This window comes from Caloenas nicobarica, chromosome 2, assembly GCF_036013445.1.
Source record: "Caloenas nicobarica isolate bCalNic1 chromosome 2, bCalNic1.hap1, whole genome shotgun sequence".
Taxonomy (NCBI): Eukaryota; Metazoa; Chordata; class Aves; order Columbiformes; family Columbidae; genus Caloenas; species Caloenas nicobarica.
This window is the reverse complement of record NC_088246.1, coordinates 138,448,685-138,471,479: the sequence shown is the minus strand read 5'-3', so window position 1 is coordinate 138,471,479 and position 22,795 is coordinate 138,448,685. Positions and strand designations below refer to the sequence as shown.

The window sequence follows — 22,795 nt, the reverse complement described above, 5'->3', positions numbered from 1 at the left end:
GACTTAGTAATATTTCATTCAAATCAGTTAATTCAAAACACACTGAGTCTCAAGAGGTATGTAATCGCTGAACAAAAAAAGAAAAGTTGGGGAAAGGGTGAGAATATAGTTCAAGAGATGTTTTAAAATGAAGAAATACTACAGAATTTAGAAAGCTTCACTGGAATGAAGCTAACGAGAGGAAACAAACGACAAAAGCAAATCTTATAGGCATTGGAAGATACAAATGTGATAAGCAGCTACTTCTGAAAGAATTAATGTATTGTCACGGTAAAAGTGAACAAGAAGATGAGACCAAACTCAATTTCAGAAAATGTTTTTTAGCAGCTTTCATTGATGAGGTGCAATTCATATACCAGACCTGTTATTTTTGGGTAATAAGAAGAGAGTGGTCTCCAAGATAAGGGAGCATACAAATTTAAAAGACTGCAATAACATTTTCATGTCTCATGATCTAATAATATAATTGACGGCAGACTACCTGCATTTTACAAGGAAAATAAATTTGCCTAATAGGCTACTACCCCACTTCATAAAATCCTAGTTCAGTTTGAGTGATGCTTATTTACAAGTTTAAGAAGAGCTTAAGAATAGCTTAACTGAAATATTAAAGCATCCAGTCTATGGTTTAAAGTATGTCAGGAGGTTTAAAGTGCAGAAAATATCTGGTTTTTAAAAAAGTCTTGTAGGGTAACATGAAAAATTATAAGACTCTAAATCTAATATGTAGGGGAAAAAGTAATTAAAAACCATAACACCTAGAAAAGCATGATCTGAAGGTGTCTAGTTTGCAAAGATAATTATGTCTTAATAAGCTCTTACAGAAATGTAAGAGTACTGGGGGCTACAGGGGTGCCTGCTGTGAGAAGCTCCTAGAAATTTCCCCATGTCTGACAGAGTCAAAGCAAGCCGACTCCAAGAGCGACCCACTGCTGGCCAAGGCTGAGCCCATCAGTGACAGTGGTAGCACCTCTGGGATAACATAGTTAAGGGGAAAAAGTTACTGCACAACAACAATTGCAGCTGGCGAGAGGAGCAAGAATATGTGAGAAAAACAACTCTGCAGACACTGGGGTGAGAGAAGAAGAGGAGGTGCTCCAAGCACCTGAGCAGAGATTCCCCTGCAGCTTGTGGTACAGACCATGGTGAGGCAGCCTGTCCCCCTGCAGCCCATGGAGGTCCATGGTGGAGCAGAGATCCACCTGCAGCCTGGGGAGCACCCCACACCGGAGCAGGTGGATGCCTGAAGGAGGCTGTGACTCTGTGGGAAGCCTGCACTGGAGAAGGCTCCTGGCAGGACCTGTGGCCCCGTGGAGAGAGGAGCCCAGGCTGGAACAGGTTTTCTGGCAGGACTTGTGATCCCATGGGGGACTCATACTGGAGTAGTCTGTTCCTGAAGCACTGCACTCCATGGAAGGGACCAACGCTGGAGCAGTTTGTGAAGAACTGCAGCCCATGGGAAGGACTCATGTTGAAGAATTTCATGGAGGACTGTTTCCCATGGGAGAGACCCCACACTGGAGCATGGGAAGACTGTGAGGAGTCCTCCCCTGGGAGGAAGGAGGGGCAGAGGCATGTGACGAAGTGACCACAGCTCCCATTCCCTGTCCCTCTGTACCACTGGCAGGGAGGAAGCAGAGAAAATCAGGAGTAAAGTTAAAACAGAGAAGAACAGATGGGTGGGTGGAAGATGTTTTTCATAGAATCATAGAACTGTTTGTGTTTGAAGGGACCTTAAAGTTCATATAGTCCCAACCTACCTGCCGTGGGCAGGGACACCTTCCACTAGGCCAGGTTGCTCAAAGTCCCAACCAACTTGGCCTTGAACACTTCTAGGAATGGGATATCCACAACTTCTCTGAGCGGCCTGTTCCAGTGTTTCACCACCCTCACGGTGTAGAATTTCTTCTTTACATCTAATCTAAATCTACCTTCTTTCACTTTAAAGCCATTACCCCTTGTCCTATCACCACATGCCCTTGTAAAAAGTCTCTCTCCAGCTTTCTTGTAAGCCCCCTTTAGATATTGGAAGGCTACTATTATAGTAGGTCTCCAGCTCTCTGATCAGTCCTCTGGACTTGCTCCAACAGATTGATGTCCTCCTTACATTGACGGCCCCAGAGCTGGATGCAGTACTCCAGGTGGGATCTCACAAGACCAGAGTAGAGGGATAGAATCACCTTCCTTAACCTGCTAGCCATGCTTCTCTTGATGCAGCCCAGTATACAGTTGGCTTTCTGAGCTGCAAGTACACATTGCCTAGTCATGTTGGGCTTCTCATCAACTAACATCCCCAAGTCCTTCTCCTCAGGCCTGCTCTCAATCCATTCTCCGCCCAGCCTGTATTTGTGTTTGAGATTGCCCCAGCCCATGTGCAGGACCTTGCACTTGGCCTTGTTCAACTTCATGAGGTTCGCACAAGCCCACCTCTCGAGCCTGTTCGGATCCCTCTGGATGGCATCCCTCCCACCCAGCATAATGACCTCATCACCTACTGTCCACGTCGTCGACAAAGATGTTAAACAGCACTGGACCCAATACTGACCCCTGAGGAACATCACTTGTCACTGGTCTCCACTTGGACATTGAGCTGTTGACGACAACTCTTTGAGTGCGACCATCCAGCCAATTCCTTATCTACCGAGTGGTCCATCTGTCACATCCATTTCTTTCCAATTTAGAGGCAAGAAATTAAAACCGAGTCTTTTGTCTCTTTGATGGAAGGATGCAGTTTTGATCTCCTGTGTGTCATTTTGCTCTCTTGCTCTCAGATCACAGCTGCAAACAATTGCGTGCAGGTAAAGCAACTCTAGAAAGGCTAACTTTAGGACAGAACTAGCTGAGGATCTCGCTAGGGCAGTGACATCCTCCTGGACAGGAACACTTGACCATAGGACACTGCCAGTTGCCTTAATTGCAATGATGAGTGTTATCTATATCATTATTGTTCTTGTTACTATTAGGTTCATAATTGGTTTTATCCATGAATATTTGATTGGAATTTGCTCTGTTAGATTTAACATAATGTTTTCATGGGTACTTAGATGCTTAATAAAGCATACAAATATTGCTAATTCAATGTTTGCTTGGTTTATTACCCTTCCTACTGGAAGTGGGTGCTTTTCATTTATTTACTATTTGCAAACATTGTCCTACAGACACTAGTCTGGTACTGTATGTATACACACTTCAAACAGTTGGGTGGAAGTGAGGCAGCCAAGGAGGAATCTGGGTGCCACTGTAATCCACATCTGTCTTTGACAGCCTGAACCTGCAAGATAGTTGGGTTATGACAGAACTCTCCCTGTCCCTATCTTGACCCACAAGCTTTTAATTATATTTTTCTCTCCCCTGTCCAGTTGAGGAAGAGGAGTGATAGAGTGGCTTTGGTGGGACCCTGGCATACAGCCAGGGCCAACCCACCACAACAAAATAAATGCACAGCACCTGGTGATAAAATTTAAAAATAGTCCAAGAGACTTTTGACACAAAAGTCTACTAAGAAATCCTAGGTCAAGGGTAATACATCAACATGGACATAACACAGACCTACATTTCTGTTAAGGACAAAATTTTAATGGTAGACCACCTCAATATTCTGTTTAGATACTGTTTCGCAGGGTTTAGCAAACTGTGGTACTAATTCACCAGTTAAATGCAAGTTAAGCCTGTAGTCCACATGAATAACTGAAATATCTCTATTTGCTCTGATTTTCTCTGAGTTTGGGACTCTGCTGAATCCTTTACTTATGATATGAAAAAAGGAACAAGTAGAAAACCAACAAATATTAGAGGACAGACAGTTAGGTAAATCAGGATCAGAGAGCCAGCAAGAACTCAAGAAGTCTAGAAGGTAAATGAATGGGAAAACACGGTATGAGCAAATAAAATAAAATTGGATAAATGCAGGGAAATGGAAAGTATAAACATTATAATGGGCTTTACAGGATTCATACAGTTTCTTATGATTATGATTTGTCATATGAAGTTGTGATCACAAAAGTCGAGCCAATAGGATAAAACATAGAATAATGACAACAATGTAGAGAAAATTTAAGTACAGTTATATAAAGCTGAGAAATCGTCTCATTTAGGATATGCTCTGTATTTCTGGTCATCCTACCTCAAAACTGAAATTGCAAAATTATGAGGGACTAAAAACCCAAGAAAATGAGATTAAGAAAACTCGCAAGAAAAGAGATTAAGGAGACTGGGGTCATTTATCTTAGGAGAAGCGTGTGAGGGAAAATAAAAAAGGTATCTAAGTAAACATTTAAGGACCAAGTATACTTAAAGTCATAAAACATGGCGATTAAACAGAATATGATTCTACAGAAACAGCATTTCTGACTGACAGCTCGTATTTACATTTGTGTGTTTCAAATTTATCTTTTCCTATTAGAAAAATATTATCCCAAGTTCTCCCACTCCATTTCAACTCCACAGGTTTTCTCATGCTAAAACTGAACTGTGGACATACCTCCAAAAGCTTTTGCTGTTTTGCAAAGATTACCAATATTCATTAGTTAAGAAGAAAGCTGATTGCCCAGTAGGAAGAAATTTGCTCTCCAGCTGCTGGCCGATATGATTATGGACATCGGGAATTTGACACCCTGCTTCTCGTGAGATGCACATGGAGAAACGGACACTTTGAGGCACACCTCAGATGCATGTGACTGGAATCATGCATATATGGCTCCTCCATACCTGTCCTCTGCTGTTCCTTTCCAGAAAATTCAGCATAACAGAGTAGCAAGTCTTTGGTAACCTGCCTCATGACCTTCAAACTTCCAGGCGTTTTTTTTTCACTTATCATAGAATCATAGAATGTCCTGAGCTGAAAGGGACCCACAAGGATCATCGAGTCCAACTCCTGTCCCTGCACAGGACAACCCCACAGGTCACACCATGTGTCTGAGGGTGTTGGCCAGTCCGTTCCTGAACTGTCAGGCTTGGGGCCGTGACACCTCCCTGGGGAGCCTGTTCAGTGCTCCAGCACCCTCTGGGTGAAGAACCTTTTCCTAATGTCCAACATAAACCTCCCCAGCACATCTTCCTGCCGTTAATTATAATTCTCATAAGCTTATTTATTCTTTTTATCCAAAAGTTGCATTCAGATAAGAGATTAGTTTTGCAATATTCCATGTTCCACATGCAGTGCATTTTGTTAGCGACATAGGTGCATTATGAAGGGTGTGGCACGCAGCTGTGGGGAGCGCCTCAGGCCTTACCGGCCCTACGCAGCCTCACTGGGGCCCCAACTGCACTCTGCCCCCGGGGCCCGAGAGCCCCCACCTCAGTTCAGCCTGGAGCTGTCAGTCCGGGCCCCAATTCTCAGGGGACATGGGGAACTGGCAGCTCCCGGGGGCCGAAACAGCGTCGTTGGCCGAGGGCACGGGCAAAGGAGAGACCGCGGCGACGGTGCCGAGGGACCACGGGCCGCGCGAGGCCCGCCCCTCAGCCCGCGCATGCGCCCCGGGCAGCCGCCGCGCTCGCTTTCCTTTTCCCTTCACCGTTCCCTCCCAGTGCGCGGCCGCATTCTGGGCTCGGGTCTCGCTCGCAGGGGTGCGGCGGTCTCGGCGGCCGCAGCGAGCGAGGGGTTTTCTCTTCCCTTCCCGGCCTTGCCGCGGCTCGCCGGGCAGAGCCAGCCCCCTGCGCTGAGGCGCCCCGGGCCCCCCCGCTGGGGCGCCCCTCGCCAGGATGTGGAAGCTGGTTCCCGCCGCGGGAAGAGGTGAGGGAACGCCGGGCCCCGCCGCCGCTCGGCCGGGCTGGACCCCGATACCGGGGGCCCCCGGCCCTGCCCTGCCCGCGCCTGCGCGGAGCCGCCGGGGCGGGGCCGGTGCCCGGTGTCTCGGGCAGCCCGTGACCGCTTGCGGCGGGCGAGCCTGTGGGCCCGGCCGAGCCTGTGGGCCCGGCCGTACCCGCGGGTGCCGCGGTGCGCCGCCGCTTCAGCTTCCGCGGGGGTCTCCAGGCGGGCTCGCTTGCCCGTGCTCCCCGGGCAGAGCTGCGTGGGTCCGGCGGGGAGAGGTGGTGGCAGAGCCCTCGTCGCTCTGAGCGCTCGTCCGCGGCCGAGCCTCCGTTTTTGCCCTGAGCGCTGCATCCCACACCTCCTGTTAACTTCAGTCGGCCTGTTTACTTTGCTGTTTCGTGCATCTGGGGTGTCGTCGGGTGCTGTAGCAGCCCGTGGGACAGGTCGCAAGGGAGCTGCTTTAAAATACCTGAAGAATAGAGCTCTGATGCAGAAGTCGAACTCAGGAGTCTTTCAGAAAATATGTCTAAATATTATGTGGGTGTTTCAAGGACCAAGTGTTGAATTTAAGATGTCAAGTTGTTTCTTGGATGCAGAGTTTTGAAACTGAACCGCCACTGTGCCTTTCTTCATCAGTTTCCTTATCCATAGGAACTTTTGATACATTGATACCTCTGATAATGTGTATCATACCATATACAAATTTCTTCTAGATTTAAATGTCTTCTTATCTGTATAATGAGCACTCTTATCACAACTGCATCTACTATTTATTTCCTAATTCATTGGGATTTAATTTTGGATGTTTGGTTTATCTCCTAGTGGAAACATACCAAATGCTGTTGAAATGATGGAGTTTTCTCTTACTGCTTGGAAAACTCTTGAGCAAGAGACAAAGTACTGGTATTGTCATTGTATTCAGGATGCTAACTTCTGTGTAGTTCACATTTGGAAAGTTATTTGCTCAGCATTGATAACTAGAATTTAATCTGTAATTATTCATTCATTTTCGTCAAGAAACATTTCTGGTTTTGTTTACCAGGAGGTAACACACACCTTTTGGATGTAGTCAAACCATTCACTGAAAAGCCACCATGTGATCTAAATGACAGATACCAAGAATGAGCCAAAGCATAGGCCAGAGACTGAACTTTCTAACCAAGAGACATACTCCATGGAATGCTGAAATATTTAAATTTCTGAAAAATGCATTTACTATATAGCGAATTTCACTATCTGTAAACATATAAACATTCTTCAGACACTGCAAATACTCACATACTTACAACTGTTAGGAAATAGAACATGTACTTTTCTACTGCATCTAAATATGTTATTCAATTATGATAAGCACTTTCCCAAGTGCTTTGAGTGTTTGGGAGTTTTTTCATAAACTGATAATTTTTTGTCTGTTGTTTATTTTCAGGAGAGCCGTATCGGCTTTTAACTGGTACAGAATATATTGTTGGACGCAAAAACTGCTCAATTTTAATTCAGGATGATCAGTCCATCAGTCGAAGTCATGCAGTTCTGACTGTAAGTCATCCTGAAACAAGCCCTGTAAGTAGCCAGCATTTTACTGCATTATCAATAGACTATGTAGATAACTCAGTCTTCCATGGCCATGCATACTCTCATTTCACTCTCACTGGTGTTTTATGCCTGGAATAGAACCATTGGTCACCTGTCTTTTCTTAATCTTGACTTTTTTTTTTTTTTTCTATGGTTGCTTGCCTGTCTTGAGAAATTCAGTGGCATAATTCTAGTGGTCCAAGCTCCCATTCGAGCATTCCTTTTATCCCAGAATGAAGATTCATTAGGGATTTGCATTAAAATAGCCATACTGGGAAAATTATGAAATTGAATTTCTTTACGTAGACAAATTTTAGATCTTGGTTCTGGAAAGTGCTTCAATTGTCTTACTGCAGGCTTACTTTGTGTTTCATTCCACGTCGTTAATTCTGTATTTGCTTAGAGGACTGAAAACAGAATGTCCCAAGGAGAATTAGCAAGCAGCAATTTACTATCACTTATGTGTTACAATGTTTACAGACATTTTGAAGCCAGTCAGCAGGAATTTCTCATATGTAACTGTATATAGAGTTTGAAATGAAATACATACAATTTAATTGTCATTTTAATACTGCGAATAGTGTATAACTACGTGGCAAAATTTCATAAAAACAGGCTGACAGCATTCTCATTGGTTTGTGAACGATTTGGGAAATACGAGAGTGTCTAAGCTCTTCTCAAGACATGCTGGTGCCACCATGCCCTGCAGCTTGTGGAGGACTGACAGTGCTCGTGGGAGGAGGTGAGGCAAAGTGACTTGGGCACCTGTGCCAGTGCTGAACAGTAGGTTAAAGCATCAGCGATAAATCTTGGAACCTTGCTAAATCACACTAGCAGAGGCTTTGGGCCAGTGAGTGATTGCCTTGCACAGCCTCTAGAAAGACTGAGTGTAAGGAGCACAGAAGTTCTGTAGCTAAAGATCTGTATACTTTTAGTCCATCACAGTCAAAATGAGAAGATGAATATTTATACATCGCTATCATCATTGTCCAAAGTGTTAATTTAGGATGGTATTTTGTGGGCTTTTTTGTCTTTATCTACTGCTTTGACGCATAATGGTAGTAAGCTGTTTCTGATAAAACTTTTCTAATTCTGATGAACTGTAATGGCTTATTTATGTTTATTTTCAGAGCCAGTCTCTCTCACTCCCTATATTAACAGTAAAAGATACATCAAAGTATGGTACCTTCGTTAATGGATCAAAACTCAATGGCAGTTCAGTGTCTTTGCAGTCTGGTGATAGAATCAACTTTGGAGTCTTTGAGAGCAAGTTTAGGTAAGTGCTTTGATTATAAAATACCAAGTAGAAAATTGTAGTTTTTGAAAGGAGTATTTTTGCACATCATACAACTTGGCAAGCAATACAGCAATGATGAGTTTTTAGAAAGTAAAGGACATGAGTAATATTTTGCCTGTTTTCTATACCTGCTTCTGCAAGTTTTCCATTACATATTTTTAGTATACATTTGATTTTGATAGTAAGGGATTAAAATTGTTCATAGTAATGCACTGGCATTTTAAAAGATGTTGTGTCATGTGCACTGAGTGTTCTCAGGCTGTCTTAGGCAAAGAACAAAATCCTAAAACATAAATGGTTCTAAAGAAGGCAGGAAAATTTAGGGTGGAGAGACAGCTTGTCTGAGCTCGTTAGCTATTGATAATGTAATGAGAAAAGAGCTGAGATAGCTGGTGAATGCTTTGTGCAGCACCAGCCATTGTTGCTGTGATGTATGCTATGCCTGCATTCTCTTTAGTGAACCCAACTTGCTAATTTTTCAAATTTAAGATGGCAGTCAGTGCTATCTGTTTGAATATTTGAAGCACTCCTTGAAGTAAAGTGGCAAGTAAGTAGAATAAATTCTAATGACTGTTAAAATCAACATTAAAGCAACCAGAAGCTGGCTTTATTCCTTAAAATTTCACTCTGTTTTATCGCTGCTGCTATTATTTGATAGGAAAAACTGCATTCTCCTCCACTTAGTACAAGGAAGTATTTTTGATATTTTAGGTAAGCATCCTTTAAATCTGATACAGGAGTTATGCCACGAGACCAAATACATCGTGACTGTCGTACCAGAAATATTATTTAAATTTCTTTCTGCTTTGTTGACTGAACCAAATCAAATAATGAAACTTGATATGCTGTAGTTCCACATGGGAGATCTACAAATATAAACAGGCTTATGGTCAAGGGTAACAGCAGTGCTTGGGGAAAAAGCTTTACTTGAACTTGCATTCTGTGATACTTACATATTTTTAAATATTAAACTGTTTGTGGACTGTTCTGTTGAGCTTACGTTTGGCTTTGGAAGCACATGCTCAATTTTTCTGACATACCCTGACCTTGCAGTGTTCTTGAAGCACTAATTCTATGTGATGTCTGTGAAAGACCCAGAAGTCCGTAGAAGTATTTCAGACATCAAGTCAAAATGTTGTTAGTTTATCTGAATAAAAATCAGTATTTACTTTTTTCAGGAAATTTTAAAGCACAGTCTTTGATCTAGGTAAGAGTTATGGGCCTTTTTTTTCTTTTTTTTTTTTTCCTTTTTTCTGCCAGTTTTTCCTGAGACACAAACAAGATAGTTAAGTCAGCTCTGTTCATCATAATGATTGGCTGAAATAACTAAAGTAATTCTTTTTTACTTGTTCTTTTCAGAGTAGAGTATGAACCCTTAGTTGTTTGCTCCTCGTGTTTAGATGTTGCTCAGAAAACTGCTTTACATCAAGCCATCCAGCAGCTTGGAGGCCTTGTGGTGAATGAATGGACAAAAGAGTGCACACACCTTGTAATGGTATCAGTAAAAGTTACAGTTAAGGTATGTTGACCTTTTGCGTATTGATGGCATTGCTTTGTGGTTTTCCCAGAAATGGAAATTAAATTCTAGACCTGCTCAAGATTTTCCTCTACAAAGTAATGAAGTTAACTCCTCCTTTTCCACATTTAGAAAGAGATTTGTGTTGGAGGGAAAGAAAATAGAAAAAGCCAATTTTGAAAACTATTACTGAGTTTCATCAGTTGCTTCGTACATTTTTGTATCTTCTGTCAAGACAGCAATTAAAAGTTAGTCTGTTAGAAGCAAAGCTGTCCTGTTTTTCAGTAGCAAAATTCAGTATTGTTCTATCTGTTTGTGTCATGTTTGCAACATCTAAGATCTTAAAAAGCTGAACCATATTCTAACTGAACTTTTTCCATTCAGTAAGTATATATTTTCTGTCTTTTCAGACTATATGTGCTTTGGTTTGTGGTAGACCAATTATAAAACCAGAGTTTTTTGTTGAACTAATCAAAGCTATTCAGTCTGGGCAACAGTTGCCAGATCGTGAATGGTAAGTATCATGTTTTCAATGTCACAGAACTAAATTTACAGGAGTTAGATTATCAAATAGCTACATGTTAATCTGATTATATTTGCCAGAATATGTGGATTACAGTAACTTTATTTGTGGAATAATGCTTAATATGATACACATTTTACTATTCAGTGGATTTTCTTGATTTCCTCTCCAGAGTTATAAAATGAGCTCTTGGAATTGACTATATGCTTAGAGATGTTACTAGTTCTAAATAGGAACTTGTTGATATGTTTGAAGCAACATGTAAACTCTTTTGGGAGTTGATACATTAAAATAAAGAAAATTATACTTTTAAAAAAGAAATTATATCAAATTATTTTTTTACGTAGACATATTTTCCCAGTACACAGTTAGTGCCTGAGTTTGCTGTAAACTTTGATCAATATAGAGTTAGCATGACCTTTGAATTCCCTGAAATAGCAGAGGTTTTTAATTATCTGTTATGAGATGAAGTGACACTAATGAGCATTGGTCTTCACTATATAAAAATAAAATACTAATTGTTCTCATGCTTAAATTAACTTCAAAAGCAAATTCTTACTTTGGAATAAAGAAGTACTGTGGAATAGCCCCTTCAGTTATTTTCTCCATGTAGAAAAGTGTAAAGTAATCTCCTTATTGTATGAGAGAATTTCATCTGAGCCTGTATTGCTACTATTTTTACCTTGAAAAGGGGTACACTTGCGTTTTGTTTGTTCGTTTTTTTTATGAACACGTGATTTATGCAGGTGAGAAATTTCCATCCTGTATTCTTAAGCAGTAAAATACATGGGTAGCTGTGTCTTTAGCACTTCTACTCTTCGTATGCTTTGGAAGATAACTGTGAAATGAAATACATAATCAATGGAAATTGTAAGAATACTTGGTATTTGAAAAATAACATGGTGAACATTTAATGTCAGTTAACAGGGAGAAAAACTTGTGAAATTCATTTATATGAGTTCAAGACATTATGACTTTTCTGGGTGTATTGTTTTAACTGGGTGATGCTGGACACCAGACATGTGAGTTGGAGGAAATCAATGGTGAAGAAGAACAGAAGTCACTTTGTTGCTTTTACATATGTGTGGATATACATACCTACATTATGTGTTAGGACATAGCAATATAATTTATTTTCTTTAGTGGGTCTGATGCTAGCCATTGGTAGAATAGTTTGAAGAATGGGGAGGCAGCCTAACAAACCTCGGTGGTGCACATATGGTAATGGAAACAAAGCTACAGAACATTCACAATAAGCTGCGTTTACTACATGTTAAAATATATTTCACAGAATGTGACTGTACCTTGTTAGAACAATACAGGTGCCCACTGGAACAATTGGTAGCAAATACTCTAGATGCTGTTTTACATTTACAGGGGTTTATGTAATACATCAAATCAGTCATCTGTGGGTGGTTTAAAGTTCATTTGGTCTTCAGCTTCAGAAGAAAGGGGGAAACTTAATGAATCGTAACTTTCTGTTCCACTTGTCCTTACAAAACAATATGGAAGTATATGAGGAAACTAAAGAAACTATTCAGAGTCCTCTCTGAAATACTGGATATAAGGTTTTCTGGCAGACTTGTTTTTTAGTACAGGTAGTACAAGGTATCAAAAGCTAACAGTTGTGCACTCTGAAATTTGCTTGGTCTGATGTTACCTTGATGTAAGGCAGCTGGTACCGTCTGTCGCACTAACAAGCTGATGGCTCTTGAAACTGAGGTGCATGTTGTCTGTTCCCTTGATAGAGAAGTGACAGTATAATTGCGCTGCTAAGTGCTCCCTAAAATAGAATCAGATGGATATGTTCCCTTTTTTTTAACACTTTTGTTAACTTTTGAGACCCTCAGAGGAATTGAGTTCACTAAATGTGATTGACACTAGCAGTATATCCATTATTTAGCTTTCACAGAGAGAGTTCTGCATCAAGCTAAATGAGACAGCCCGTGTAATATGCAGATCTAAATTTGAAATAATGACAGCATCTTAAATATGTGCTTTTTTAAGATTAAGCTTGTGGGAAGATACTGAAAATTTACTTGCAAATATTTGCATTCAGTTTCCAAAAAAAGCTTTTAACTTTCACATAGAATCTCTACATTGCGCACTGTGGCTAGAGCTGATCTGGGCTGGTACATCTGCAAGACACTAAACAACTTAGATATGAAATAAGTTTGGAAATGAAATAAGAAAGGCATATCGATGTCGTAATATGGAGTGACTGTTGATTAAATCTTGATTACTGCTGTGTATCTGATTAAAAAGCATTGTAGAGAAATTAAATCTAAACGTTAAAAAAATTTAAACTTTTTTTTTTTTAATACTAAGTCTTCACAAAATTGTAAACCTACAGTTCACATAATGAATGTGGCATCTTTCTTCAGGCTTCTTATGGGGAAGTGTTTTACCCCACTCCTCTGATACTCTCTGATAACCTATGCGAGGAAGAAAAATAACTGAAGATTTCATTAAAAGCTGCATAAGTGCAGCCTTAAATGAAATAACATTTTTTATTACAGCAGTCCAGTGAAAATAGTGTAGGGCTTTCGAAAAGTAGGAGAGTAACTGAGCCTTTAACAGAAACTCATCAAGAATCAAAATTTATTTATTGAAAGATTCAAGACCATAGAGGGCCTTTTCCGGATAACTGTGTTACTGTTCAAAGCTTATGGGAACAGTACAAGGAGCTCTTCAGAATCATAAGATGTAAGCTCAAAGGCAACATAGTCTTTTTTCATCAGGATTGGGTAAGAGTTTCAAAGGAAAATCAAAGGTTTCTTGGATGAGGAAATGATAAGTTGAAGTTTCCTGCTAAAATCAAAAAGCAGAGATTTGAAATGTGTTTCTAGAGAAACTGTAGTCTGGTTCTGAAGTCACGGAAACTGCTGTTTCTCCCTCTTTACTCATCCTTTGGTTTTTAAAAATAACTTTATCTCCTGTATTTATCTCAGGTTAATAACAGTCTCCGTGGGGCTCAGTATCAGAAGTCTTCTGGCTTAATAACTAAAATCTGAGTTGCCCTATTTTTTAAAATTAGTAGAATTTATCATATCAATTTCAACTTCAATGGAACGATATTTCTGTAAACAGACTTGAACAGGTTGCTGTAACTTAGCAAAACCTCATTTTTCAAAATCCAATGGTTTTGTGCTGACGTAAAGCTTCCGGGACTGATTGTGAAGGACAGCAAAGAACAAAGATTATTTTAAATTAACTGTAACTATATAGTACTTTTTAGCTTATCATAATTGAAAGACATATTTAGATGCAGTAGGAAAGGTACATGTTCTGTTTCCTCACAGTTGTATGTATGTGAATATTTGCAGTGTCTGAAGAATGTTTATATATTTATATATTTATATATTTATAGTGAAATTACCTGTGTAATAAATGCATTTTTCAGAAACTTAAATATTTCAGTATTTAATGGAGTGTATTTCTTGGTTAGAATCTGCTACTGTTGGCATAAATGGGGAAAAAAAGATTAAAAACATACATGTACAGCAGATGCTTAAAGTGGATAAGTTGCATGCATTCCTAAAAGTTTTGTCGTCTTAGTTACTAAAGTAGAAAGTCTTGATCTTGGCTTAGATGTTGAGAAATTAGACACTCTTTCTTCTTAACAGTCTCTTGAAAAAATATTTATATAAATAGTTTTAAGAGATCAATACAGTATTTTAGCTTCAGAGCTTTCTCTAAACTAAAAAGGACTATGAGTCAGTACTGATAGGCGAATCTGAATTTTGTAACTTTAATTTTCTGTTCTTGCAGCTTTTATCCTCCAGTTGATGAACCTTCCATTGGCACTGAAAAACTGGATTTATCTGAGCATCATGAAAGGAAAAAAATATTCAGTGGAAAAACTTTTGTATTTCTAACTGCCAAGCAGGTAATTAGGCTTTACATTGCAAAAATGTTGCAGAGGTAGCTAAACACAGATTCTGTTCTCTGCAAACTCACATTCATTCTGGATTCATCAGGAAAGAAGGATTTCTGTGTATTTATCTTATTACAGTACAATGACCTAAGCAAGATGAAATACGGGGGAGAAACAGAACACACCACATCTGCATTAGTGAATCAGTGATAAGCATTATGCTGATACTTCTAAACTGACTGTTTTTAAGATTTTTTTTTTTTTTTAAATTATTATTTGTATTCTTTTTTTAGCACAAGAAACTGGGTCCAGCAGTTATTCTTGGAGGAGGGGAAGCAAAATTGATAACGGAGGGAAGAATAGAAACATCTTTACTGGTTTCTCCTGAAGTCTGTGTTGTTGATGTGGGGTTGACAAACTCTCAAATCCCAGGATCCGACTCCACGAGAAACTGGACTGATTCCATTCTGACTGTCTTGCAAAGGTGCAGCATTGTTCTGTTGTACAGTGGTATGGTAATTTCAGAATTTCTGCAGAGATCTAGTCATGGTGTTTGCATATGTATTTAGACAGTGGGATGCTTATAAAGAGGGTATTTTCTTCATTGCTTTAAGTATTTAGCATGGTAACTAACATTTATTGAAGCAGGGAAGAAGGGGCTTGGCAGTTCTGTGAGGATTTGGTGGGCAGGTTTGTTTTGTTTTGTTTTTTTCCAGAGGATCCAGCTCTACAGAAAGTCTTTGTAATGAAGCTGCTTTGCAATTACAGGCAGCAAGTGGCTTTTCTTCTACTGTTTAAAATAAGTTAAAAATGAATATATTCTAAGAATGGAAAACAGATCATCTGTGATTTTTCAATAAATATTTATTCAGTGGAAAACAGGTGAGATGGCACCTTGAGGTCATGTGGCTCATTGCTGTCTAATTATTTGCATACAGTGTTTCTGAAGAGCAGCTTCTGTTAAATAAAACTCCGTTTTTCGTGGTAGGTTTTTTGTTTGAGAGGGCAGACTGCATATTTTTATATTAATTATATTTTTACATTAATAGATGTTAGGATTTTCATAAAGCTGTTTTATCAAAGCAATGAAAGAAAACAAAATCTCAACCCTTAACCTAATACCTAAAGCTAAGTCCTCTGAATTTTCCTGCTAAATAGAGAAAACTCTGCTTGTGCTCTACTCATGGCTGTAGCACAGAAGAGCTCTGTGTGTGTGTGTGTGCCTGACGTGTGGGAACTGCTCAAATCTTTCAAGTCACTTTTCCTTTCACACACATTTTTGAATCTGAGGAAGGGCACAGTTGGTTAAATTCCCAGAAATCAGGCAGGGAGAGATGTATTGTCTGGATCACTGGGGCTAGACAGAGGCTATGGCAAAAGGAAACATGGAAGTTCATACGTATGGGACATGAGTGTAGTGATGGATAACTATGCTGACGTACTGTGTTGTGCAAAATTGTCGTGTAGACTGATGTTTTATGAAAGAGGGAATGCGACATAGTGTACTTTGTCATATCTGTGCCCATTCGCCTGTTGATCTTTGAATCCGTATTGAGAAACATTTTTTATTTTTTGGTCTTTATTTTATTTGCGTATTAACAGTAAGGATCTCAGGGCTATTCCCGAGGCAGAAATTGGATTGGCAGTTATCTTCATGTCTACGGAAAAATACTGCAACCCTCAAAAGCAACCTGGTAACAAAGGTAATTGGAAGAAGGGTAGTGATAAGTTAACAGCATTAAAGAATCAGTATTCCTTTTTGTACAAGGGCATCAATGGCTAATGTTCAAGTTATTTTGTTTTGTTTTGCAAGACCACTAAAATGGCACTGTATATGAAATGCATACAGGTCTGAAGAGGGAGTTGTTTTGGTCTTGCAATAAACTTCAGTGTAAATTGTATGACTCTTATATAATATACCTAAAATAGGTATAGAAGGCAGACATATAGTACATTAATCTTTAAAGGAAGGATACTTTTAAAGTCTTCTGAAGTTCACGTTTTTAGTGACAGTTGAATTAATATGTATCTGGGAGTTTCAATTCCTTGCTGTTCTGTCTTTTATGGAAAGACTGGGGTAATAAGGAGGTAAAAGATGAATGTTAGAAATTGAGAGAATAAGAACGGAATTAATTTGTAAAGTCTTGTGGGTTTTATTGCGCAAAAAGGGATTTGCTTTAGGGAAATTTAACTGCCTCCCGCCCAGCTCAAAATCAAACATAATCTTGACGTAACAAGTAAAAACAATGAGACATGATTGTCACATTTGCTAAAGTAATAGTTTGGGGGTGGACATTCCAAGTCTCAACTTGAAACTTAACTTTTATTTGCTAATACAGCAGTATTAAAAATCTTTGACAGAAATAGTTTTTGTTTAAGTCTCTTCTCATGCTTTTTCCAAAATTGTTAGTCTGTATTTTGGTTCTATAAAATTGACAGTTATATGTGTGATTTGAGGTTCTATTATATTCTACATAATGTTGTAGCAGGTAGCAAATCCTACAATTTTTTAAAAGTCAAACAAAAAACCCATAAATTTGTCTTTACCTGTAGGAACATTACTTATTCAGAAGTGTATTTTGAAGAGAGAAAGAAAGTTGGTAGGGCTCTGAATACTATTTTGGTTGACTAGTATCCTTGTATGTATGTATCCATGACTTAGTTTGGTGGATTATTTAAGTAAAACTGAATCCCAGAATATGGTCTTCTAGAACTGTTTCTTTCTTTTTTTTTTAAATTAATAAATCTGCTTATTTTTTAAATTATAATTACATTAAGACCATTTTACAAAAATCTTACATGGTCAGCTACAGATGTGTGATAACACACGCAGAGAAACACAGATTTGATATTAACCTTTCAATTCATCTCTTGTGTTGATCTTGCAGCTGTCACTAAAAGTGCTCCCGCATCAGCTCTGTTCTGGAGAGACATTTCTCAGAGTTTGGCTGTGGATGAAACCATAATGCCAACTGCTGCAGATAACAGCACAGCATATGTAGCTGATACAGAAGAGCAGACATGGTAAAGTATTTATAGAAAGAGTTTCTAAGCTAACACTTGCAAATAAACCAATCTTTTGTAACAGAGGAACTGTATTGTTGCCATGGGCAGAGATATACGGTGTTTGAAATTGCTCTTGCTCTCACTTTTCTGCGGTGAAATGATTTCTGCTTTTGAATGGCAGGTAATGGAAAACATCACATAGGACTTAGAACTCTTTCAGATACAAATGTAGATAATGCGTATCTGATTTGACTTTCTTAACTATTAAAAATTTTCAAGCTGTTTCAGTTATTGAATATATTTGTCATAACAGATTTTACAATTTGTTTTTAGCACACGTACATTGTTTGTAACTATGTACAAAGTGCAGGTACAGCTTTTTAAAAACGTGGTATTCTACAGTCTATCTCTGTGATAACTTCTTGTGTGTTCAAGTAGTATTTCTTCTCTCTAATATAGTGTGGAGATAGTGAATACTCCCCAGATGGACAGAAGATGCAAAGTGGCTTTCCAGGATATAACCACTGTGAAGAAAAACCCCAACACAAGTGGCAATGTAAATGCAGGAGCTTCAATATCTAGAATGAACAGGACATCTGGGTTTAGTCAAAAAAGTGATCCTGTTTCGCCATCCAAAATTTCAGAAGCCGGTAAACCCAGTGAGTGCGCTTCACATCGCCAGTCTAACACAATTACAAATTACTTCCACGTAGCTAGGAAAAGGTATGTTGAAATGATATTGACATTACATCCCTTATTGTTATGTTGATGCTGTTTCTGGAAAATAATTTAAACTCAAGAGATATACTTTTAATTCAAAACATACTTATACAGGTAAATTTTAGATTAACTTCCTAGAATAGCAAGCTTTTCCTCAAGGGTACTTCCTGTTCAAATTTCACAATGCAGTCACTAAAGCCCCAGGAAGCTGTTCCGTTGCAGATGCAGATAGTCGTATTAAAAAATGCTGTTGTAATTTCTTTCTTTTGTAATTTCTTTGTGGCTAAGGGAAAGAGCTGAAGAAGGAGAAGAAACGTCTGTACCCAAACTAGCGAAACTGGGGGAAAGGTCATCACCTGTTTCCAAGCGCACTGAACCCACAGCTTCATCCATGTGGAACAGGGAGGGAGAACAGCATCAAAAGGGAAATACAATCCTGGACTCAAACTCAGATTTTGCATTAGAAGACGCAGATAGAAAGCTTACAGGGGAAAGTGGCAAACTAGCAAGTGATACAACAGACATGAAAATTACTTCTAGTGAAAAGCATGCACCAAAGAAGAGAAAGGAGTTAGATGATTTATCTGAAGATACAGAGGCTCTAGAAATCGTGTTTGGAAGCAGAGACTTAGACTGGGAAGATCAAATGGCAGATCATGACCAGGAAGCTCAAGGAAATATTAAAAAAAAAAGATGCTTGGAAGCCAAAGGAAGCTCGATTCAGAACGTCAATGTAAAGCAGAGAGACGAGAATAAAATATTGGTAAGTTAAATTCTTCTCATGTGTAAATCTTGAGATTTACAGCTGTGTTGGAAGGATGCAGATAGGTTCTTTAAGGGTGAGGCTGCCTACATACCAAAAGTGGCTTTGTAAAATTTGCTTAAACCTCTCAAATCGCTCTAAACTAATGATATGATGTATCTATTACATGTGAATGCTGCAGTGTTACACCTCTCTGAATGTTTTTTCATTCTTCAGGACATTGTTTCTTTGTGAATTGAAAGCTGCTTGTATTCTGAAAGTTTTTGAAGTTTTGAAACTCTTTTTGCTTGAAGTACTCTAGGTAGAACAGCAGAATATATCCCTGGTCCAAGAAAAACTTCTCATATGTTGTTGTATTAATTATGATGTTGATATTTCTACTAAAATAATACTCAATTTTATTATTTTTATGTAATGAATTTTCCAAAGAAACCTTTAGTTGACCTGTTGAATACCACAGTAGTGTCCAACATCTTTCAAGTCAGAATCTCTAGATGCCACGTGAAAGATTGTTAAAATTCCTGAATAAGGCAATTCAAATCACTAATGTCCTCTTAAAACAAGCAAAACCAACCCCACAGTTTGTGATGACTTTTCTTGATTGTTTCTCTGGTTTTGTTTTTGAGAATGAGGCAATTTTCTAGGAGAAATTAAGAAAACAGTGGATTTTGAGTTAAGAGTAGCCAAATCTCGTTTTAAACTATGGGAGGAAAGCGACCTGCAGAATACTTTCTTATCCTAGTAGTGAAGTATCTGTTCTGCACATATGTACACTTAACATATGAAACTGAAAATGCTGCTTTTTAAATATAAAAGCTTTTACAGTATTTTCCAGAACCTGGCAGGACTTTGAAGGTTCTATACATGGACAAAACTTGCTACAGATATAAGAAAAAAAAGTCACAAAATAATGGTGATTTTTTTTTTAATAGGAAAAAAACCTCAACAATTCTTATAGTGTACATAAAATCATATAAATTTAAAAGTACAGTGCAGTTGCTTTTCTGTCTAAATATTCATATTGATTTGAAAATGCTTATTCCACTGTAAAGAGCAGAAAACAATTTAATGTAATTAAATTTGCATTTAATTTCAGTGTTACATCTTAAATAATTTTTAATCAAATAGAAAGAAGAGGAACTTGGATCAGTTTTATCTCCAGAAATGAAAAGTGAGATCAAGCAAGAGACACCAGTCTTGGTAAGAAACCATGTAATTGTATTTTTGAACAGCAAACTTTAAAATAAGATCCACATTTCCGTAATGCTTCTCAGAGTAAAGGATGTTCTGAAGATTTTATTCCTTAAAATAATCATGCATAAATTTGCATAGCAGAGTCCAACTTGTTGACTGTGAAAGACAGAGAGAACTGTAGTTCATCTGCATGCTTTTGTAATGGCGTTTGGATGGATACTTAAGATACTTAAACTACAGAAACCCTATGTAGGTGTATTAACCTTTCAATGCGGTTAATACTTGCACTGATACTTTTGTTGGGTTACTGCTTAAAGACCACAAAGAACGTAATCTCCCTGTCTGCTCTGAGATCACAACTAGAATAGAAGAGATGAACCGCTGAGAAAATAGCTGTAACATACACTGATTAACAGTAAATAGCATGCTAACTTTGTTATGGGTGAGATGAGTGAAGCAAGGATGGGAGAATTGCAGGGAATGGAAGGGAGATGAGGCTCAACGAAACTGAAATGGAAAGATTCTGAAGAGAGAAAGGAGGGTGTAGCCAGTCAGCAAGGCACAGGATAAAACCTTTTCATACATACAGAAAACAGACCAAGAGGGGATGCTGCACAGTTACACCGTAGTGCAGGGTCAGCTCTGATTAAGGGACTTTTAGTTTATACTTTGCTATAAACCAGCTGTACTGGGCTGGAGCTGTCTGTGAAGCTGGTCTAACATTACTTGTGAACTTGTCCTGCACCCAGACTTCTTTTTTAATCCACAAAGGTCTAGCCCCAAGCAGCAAAGTGTGCATGCAAACTTGCTCTCATGTGAGCATTCTCAGGAAAAAGTTGCTTCATTGATCAGGTCCAGCTTAAAGCCCTAAAGTTGGCCTAAATGGTAAATCTGTAGGCTAGAATAGAACTGAAGATATTCAGCTTTGTCTTCCTTGGAGTTAGCTGGAGTTTCCATTAGAGTAAGCAGACGTGGTGAAATTAGTTTAGGTAAGAGGCAAGGCGAAGAGCGAAATAATTCTTAGATACTAGCTGAATTAAAAAAAAATAGAGTTTTGGGGTTTTTTGTTTGTTTTGTCTGTTTGTTTGTTTACTTGAGGATTTATCTTGAGATAAGATCCTAGTGAAATGAGGTACACTGCCTTCATTATTATTACTGCTATTCTTAATGATCCTGTCTTTTCAACAGATGTAAATATGACAAATATACTGACCTCTCAGCTATATTGGTAGTACATAAGGAGGCTGAGAAGCACATCCATCTGCTTGGTTTCTAGCACGGCTGCTGCTTCCCCTCTTAATTTTTACCTCAGCCGTGCTCATGATTATGTCTTTCTCTAAAGTTTATGCTGTTAGATATGCTGCATGTCTGTTTATATGCTTGAATTGCTCCTTCCTTTTTCTTCCCACCTAAGAACCACAACAAACTTCAAGATGACTCCAGCAATCTTCCTAGCAGACTTCTGTTGACTGAGTTTAGATCATTGGTTGTCAGCCATCCAAGACAGAACAGTCAGTTTACTGGAAATACCAGCTACGCGGGGAAGAAAAATTTCAAAGTGTTCAAAAAGGTTAGTGTGTGTTTGTAATGGTCACCAGATGGCACTGTTTAAAAATACTGAAAAGTATTGCCTTAAGATTGTAGGAATAAGTTGTGAAAGATTTTTTTTTTTTAATTGATAGTAACTACAGAAAGAAACAATTTAAATGCCATATTATACTGTTATGAAATATTTTGCTAACTGACTAAAGAAGTAGCTGGCTGACAAAGGCTTATCTCATGCTAGATTACTGAGATGCCTGTACTCTCTATTCCAAGCTGTTACTTGGAATAAGTTGTTAAGTGATGCCTACCATAACTTCTGGTTGTACCTCCAAATCCTAGCAATTTGCCTTCTCTAAAGACCTACGTATAAAGCATATGCTGATTCAGAATCTTGCATCTTGTCTAATAAATCTTGGGTTTCTAAATAGAACTAAATCTGCTGTCTAACAAAGGTAAGATGATAGCTTGCTTGGATCCTAAAGATAATTTCAAGATGATTCGTAGTGTGCAACGTAAAAATATCACTTCAGTTCATAGTAAAAATTTTAAAAAATATATATGGTATAAGATTACTAGAAATGCATTTCAGTAAAACGAAGAGAATGTGAGTCATATAATGCAACTTCCAGCTTTCTGAGAGTGTGCTCTCATTTTTAGATAATATTTTAAATTTCTGCTAGTATTTTCTTTTTGATTGTTTTGTAATAGATCTTTATGCATTCTGATGATAAAATAGAATCTATCAGTAAAAATCAGTTTATACTGTTTTCAAACTCCATTTAATATGCTATCAGCTTTATTTAGCCTGTGTAACTTGGCAGCTATTTCTGGTTTTTGTTTCCTTTGCTAAGAGGAGGGAGTTACTAGCTTTCTGTAAATGCTTTTTTTCACTTCAGCCACTTTTAAATATGGTTTCTGATAACTGTTATTTGAAGAAAGACTGACCTAACTTTCTTCTGTGATATCTAAATAGACTTTCAGAATTTGTTAGACCTTTTACTTGCAGTGTGCTTGCCTTGTATTGTAATTGTAA

The 22,795-nt window shown here is 38.5% G+C and overlaps 1 protein-coding gene across 3 annotated transcripts in view; it reads left to right on the top strand.

The window, feature by feature from the left end:
- Positions 1-5,483: 5,483 nt before the first annotated feature.
- NBN (nibrin) overlaps positions 5,484-22,795 on the top strand; it is a 23,719-nt gene continuing 6,407 nt past the window's right edge. The window contains exons 1-13 of one of the 3 annotated variants that reach the window (XM_065630218.1): positions 5,484-5,731; positions 7,176-7,285; positions 8,452-8,597; positions 9,978-10,137; positions 10,545-10,648; positions 14,429-14,546; positions 14,828-15,018; positions 16,137-16,237; positions 17,423-17,558; positions 18,000-18,263; positions 18,549-19,023; positions 20,152-20,223; positions 21,632-21,787. In XM_065630218.1, coding sequence (XP_065486290.1) covers positions 5,701-5,731; positions 7,176-7,285; positions 8,452-8,597; positions 9,978-10,137; positions 10,545-10,648; positions 14,429-14,546; positions 14,828-15,018; positions 16,137-16,237; positions 17,423-17,558; positions 18,000-18,263; positions 18,549-19,023; positions 20,152-20,223; positions 21,632-21,787 — 2,064 coding nt within the window. In that variant the 5' untranslated portion in view covers positions 5,484-5,700. Of the gene's footprint in view, positions 5,732-7,175; positions 7,310-8,451; positions 8,598-9,977; positions 10,138-10,544; positions 10,649-14,428; positions 14,547-14,827; positions 15,019-16,136; positions 16,238-17,422; positions 17,559-17,999; positions 18,264-18,548; positions 19,024-20,119; positions 20,224-21,631; positions 21,788-22,795 lie in introns of those variants that run through there. The other 2 variants (XM_065630217.1, XM_065630219.1) reach the window with 2 other exon arrangements.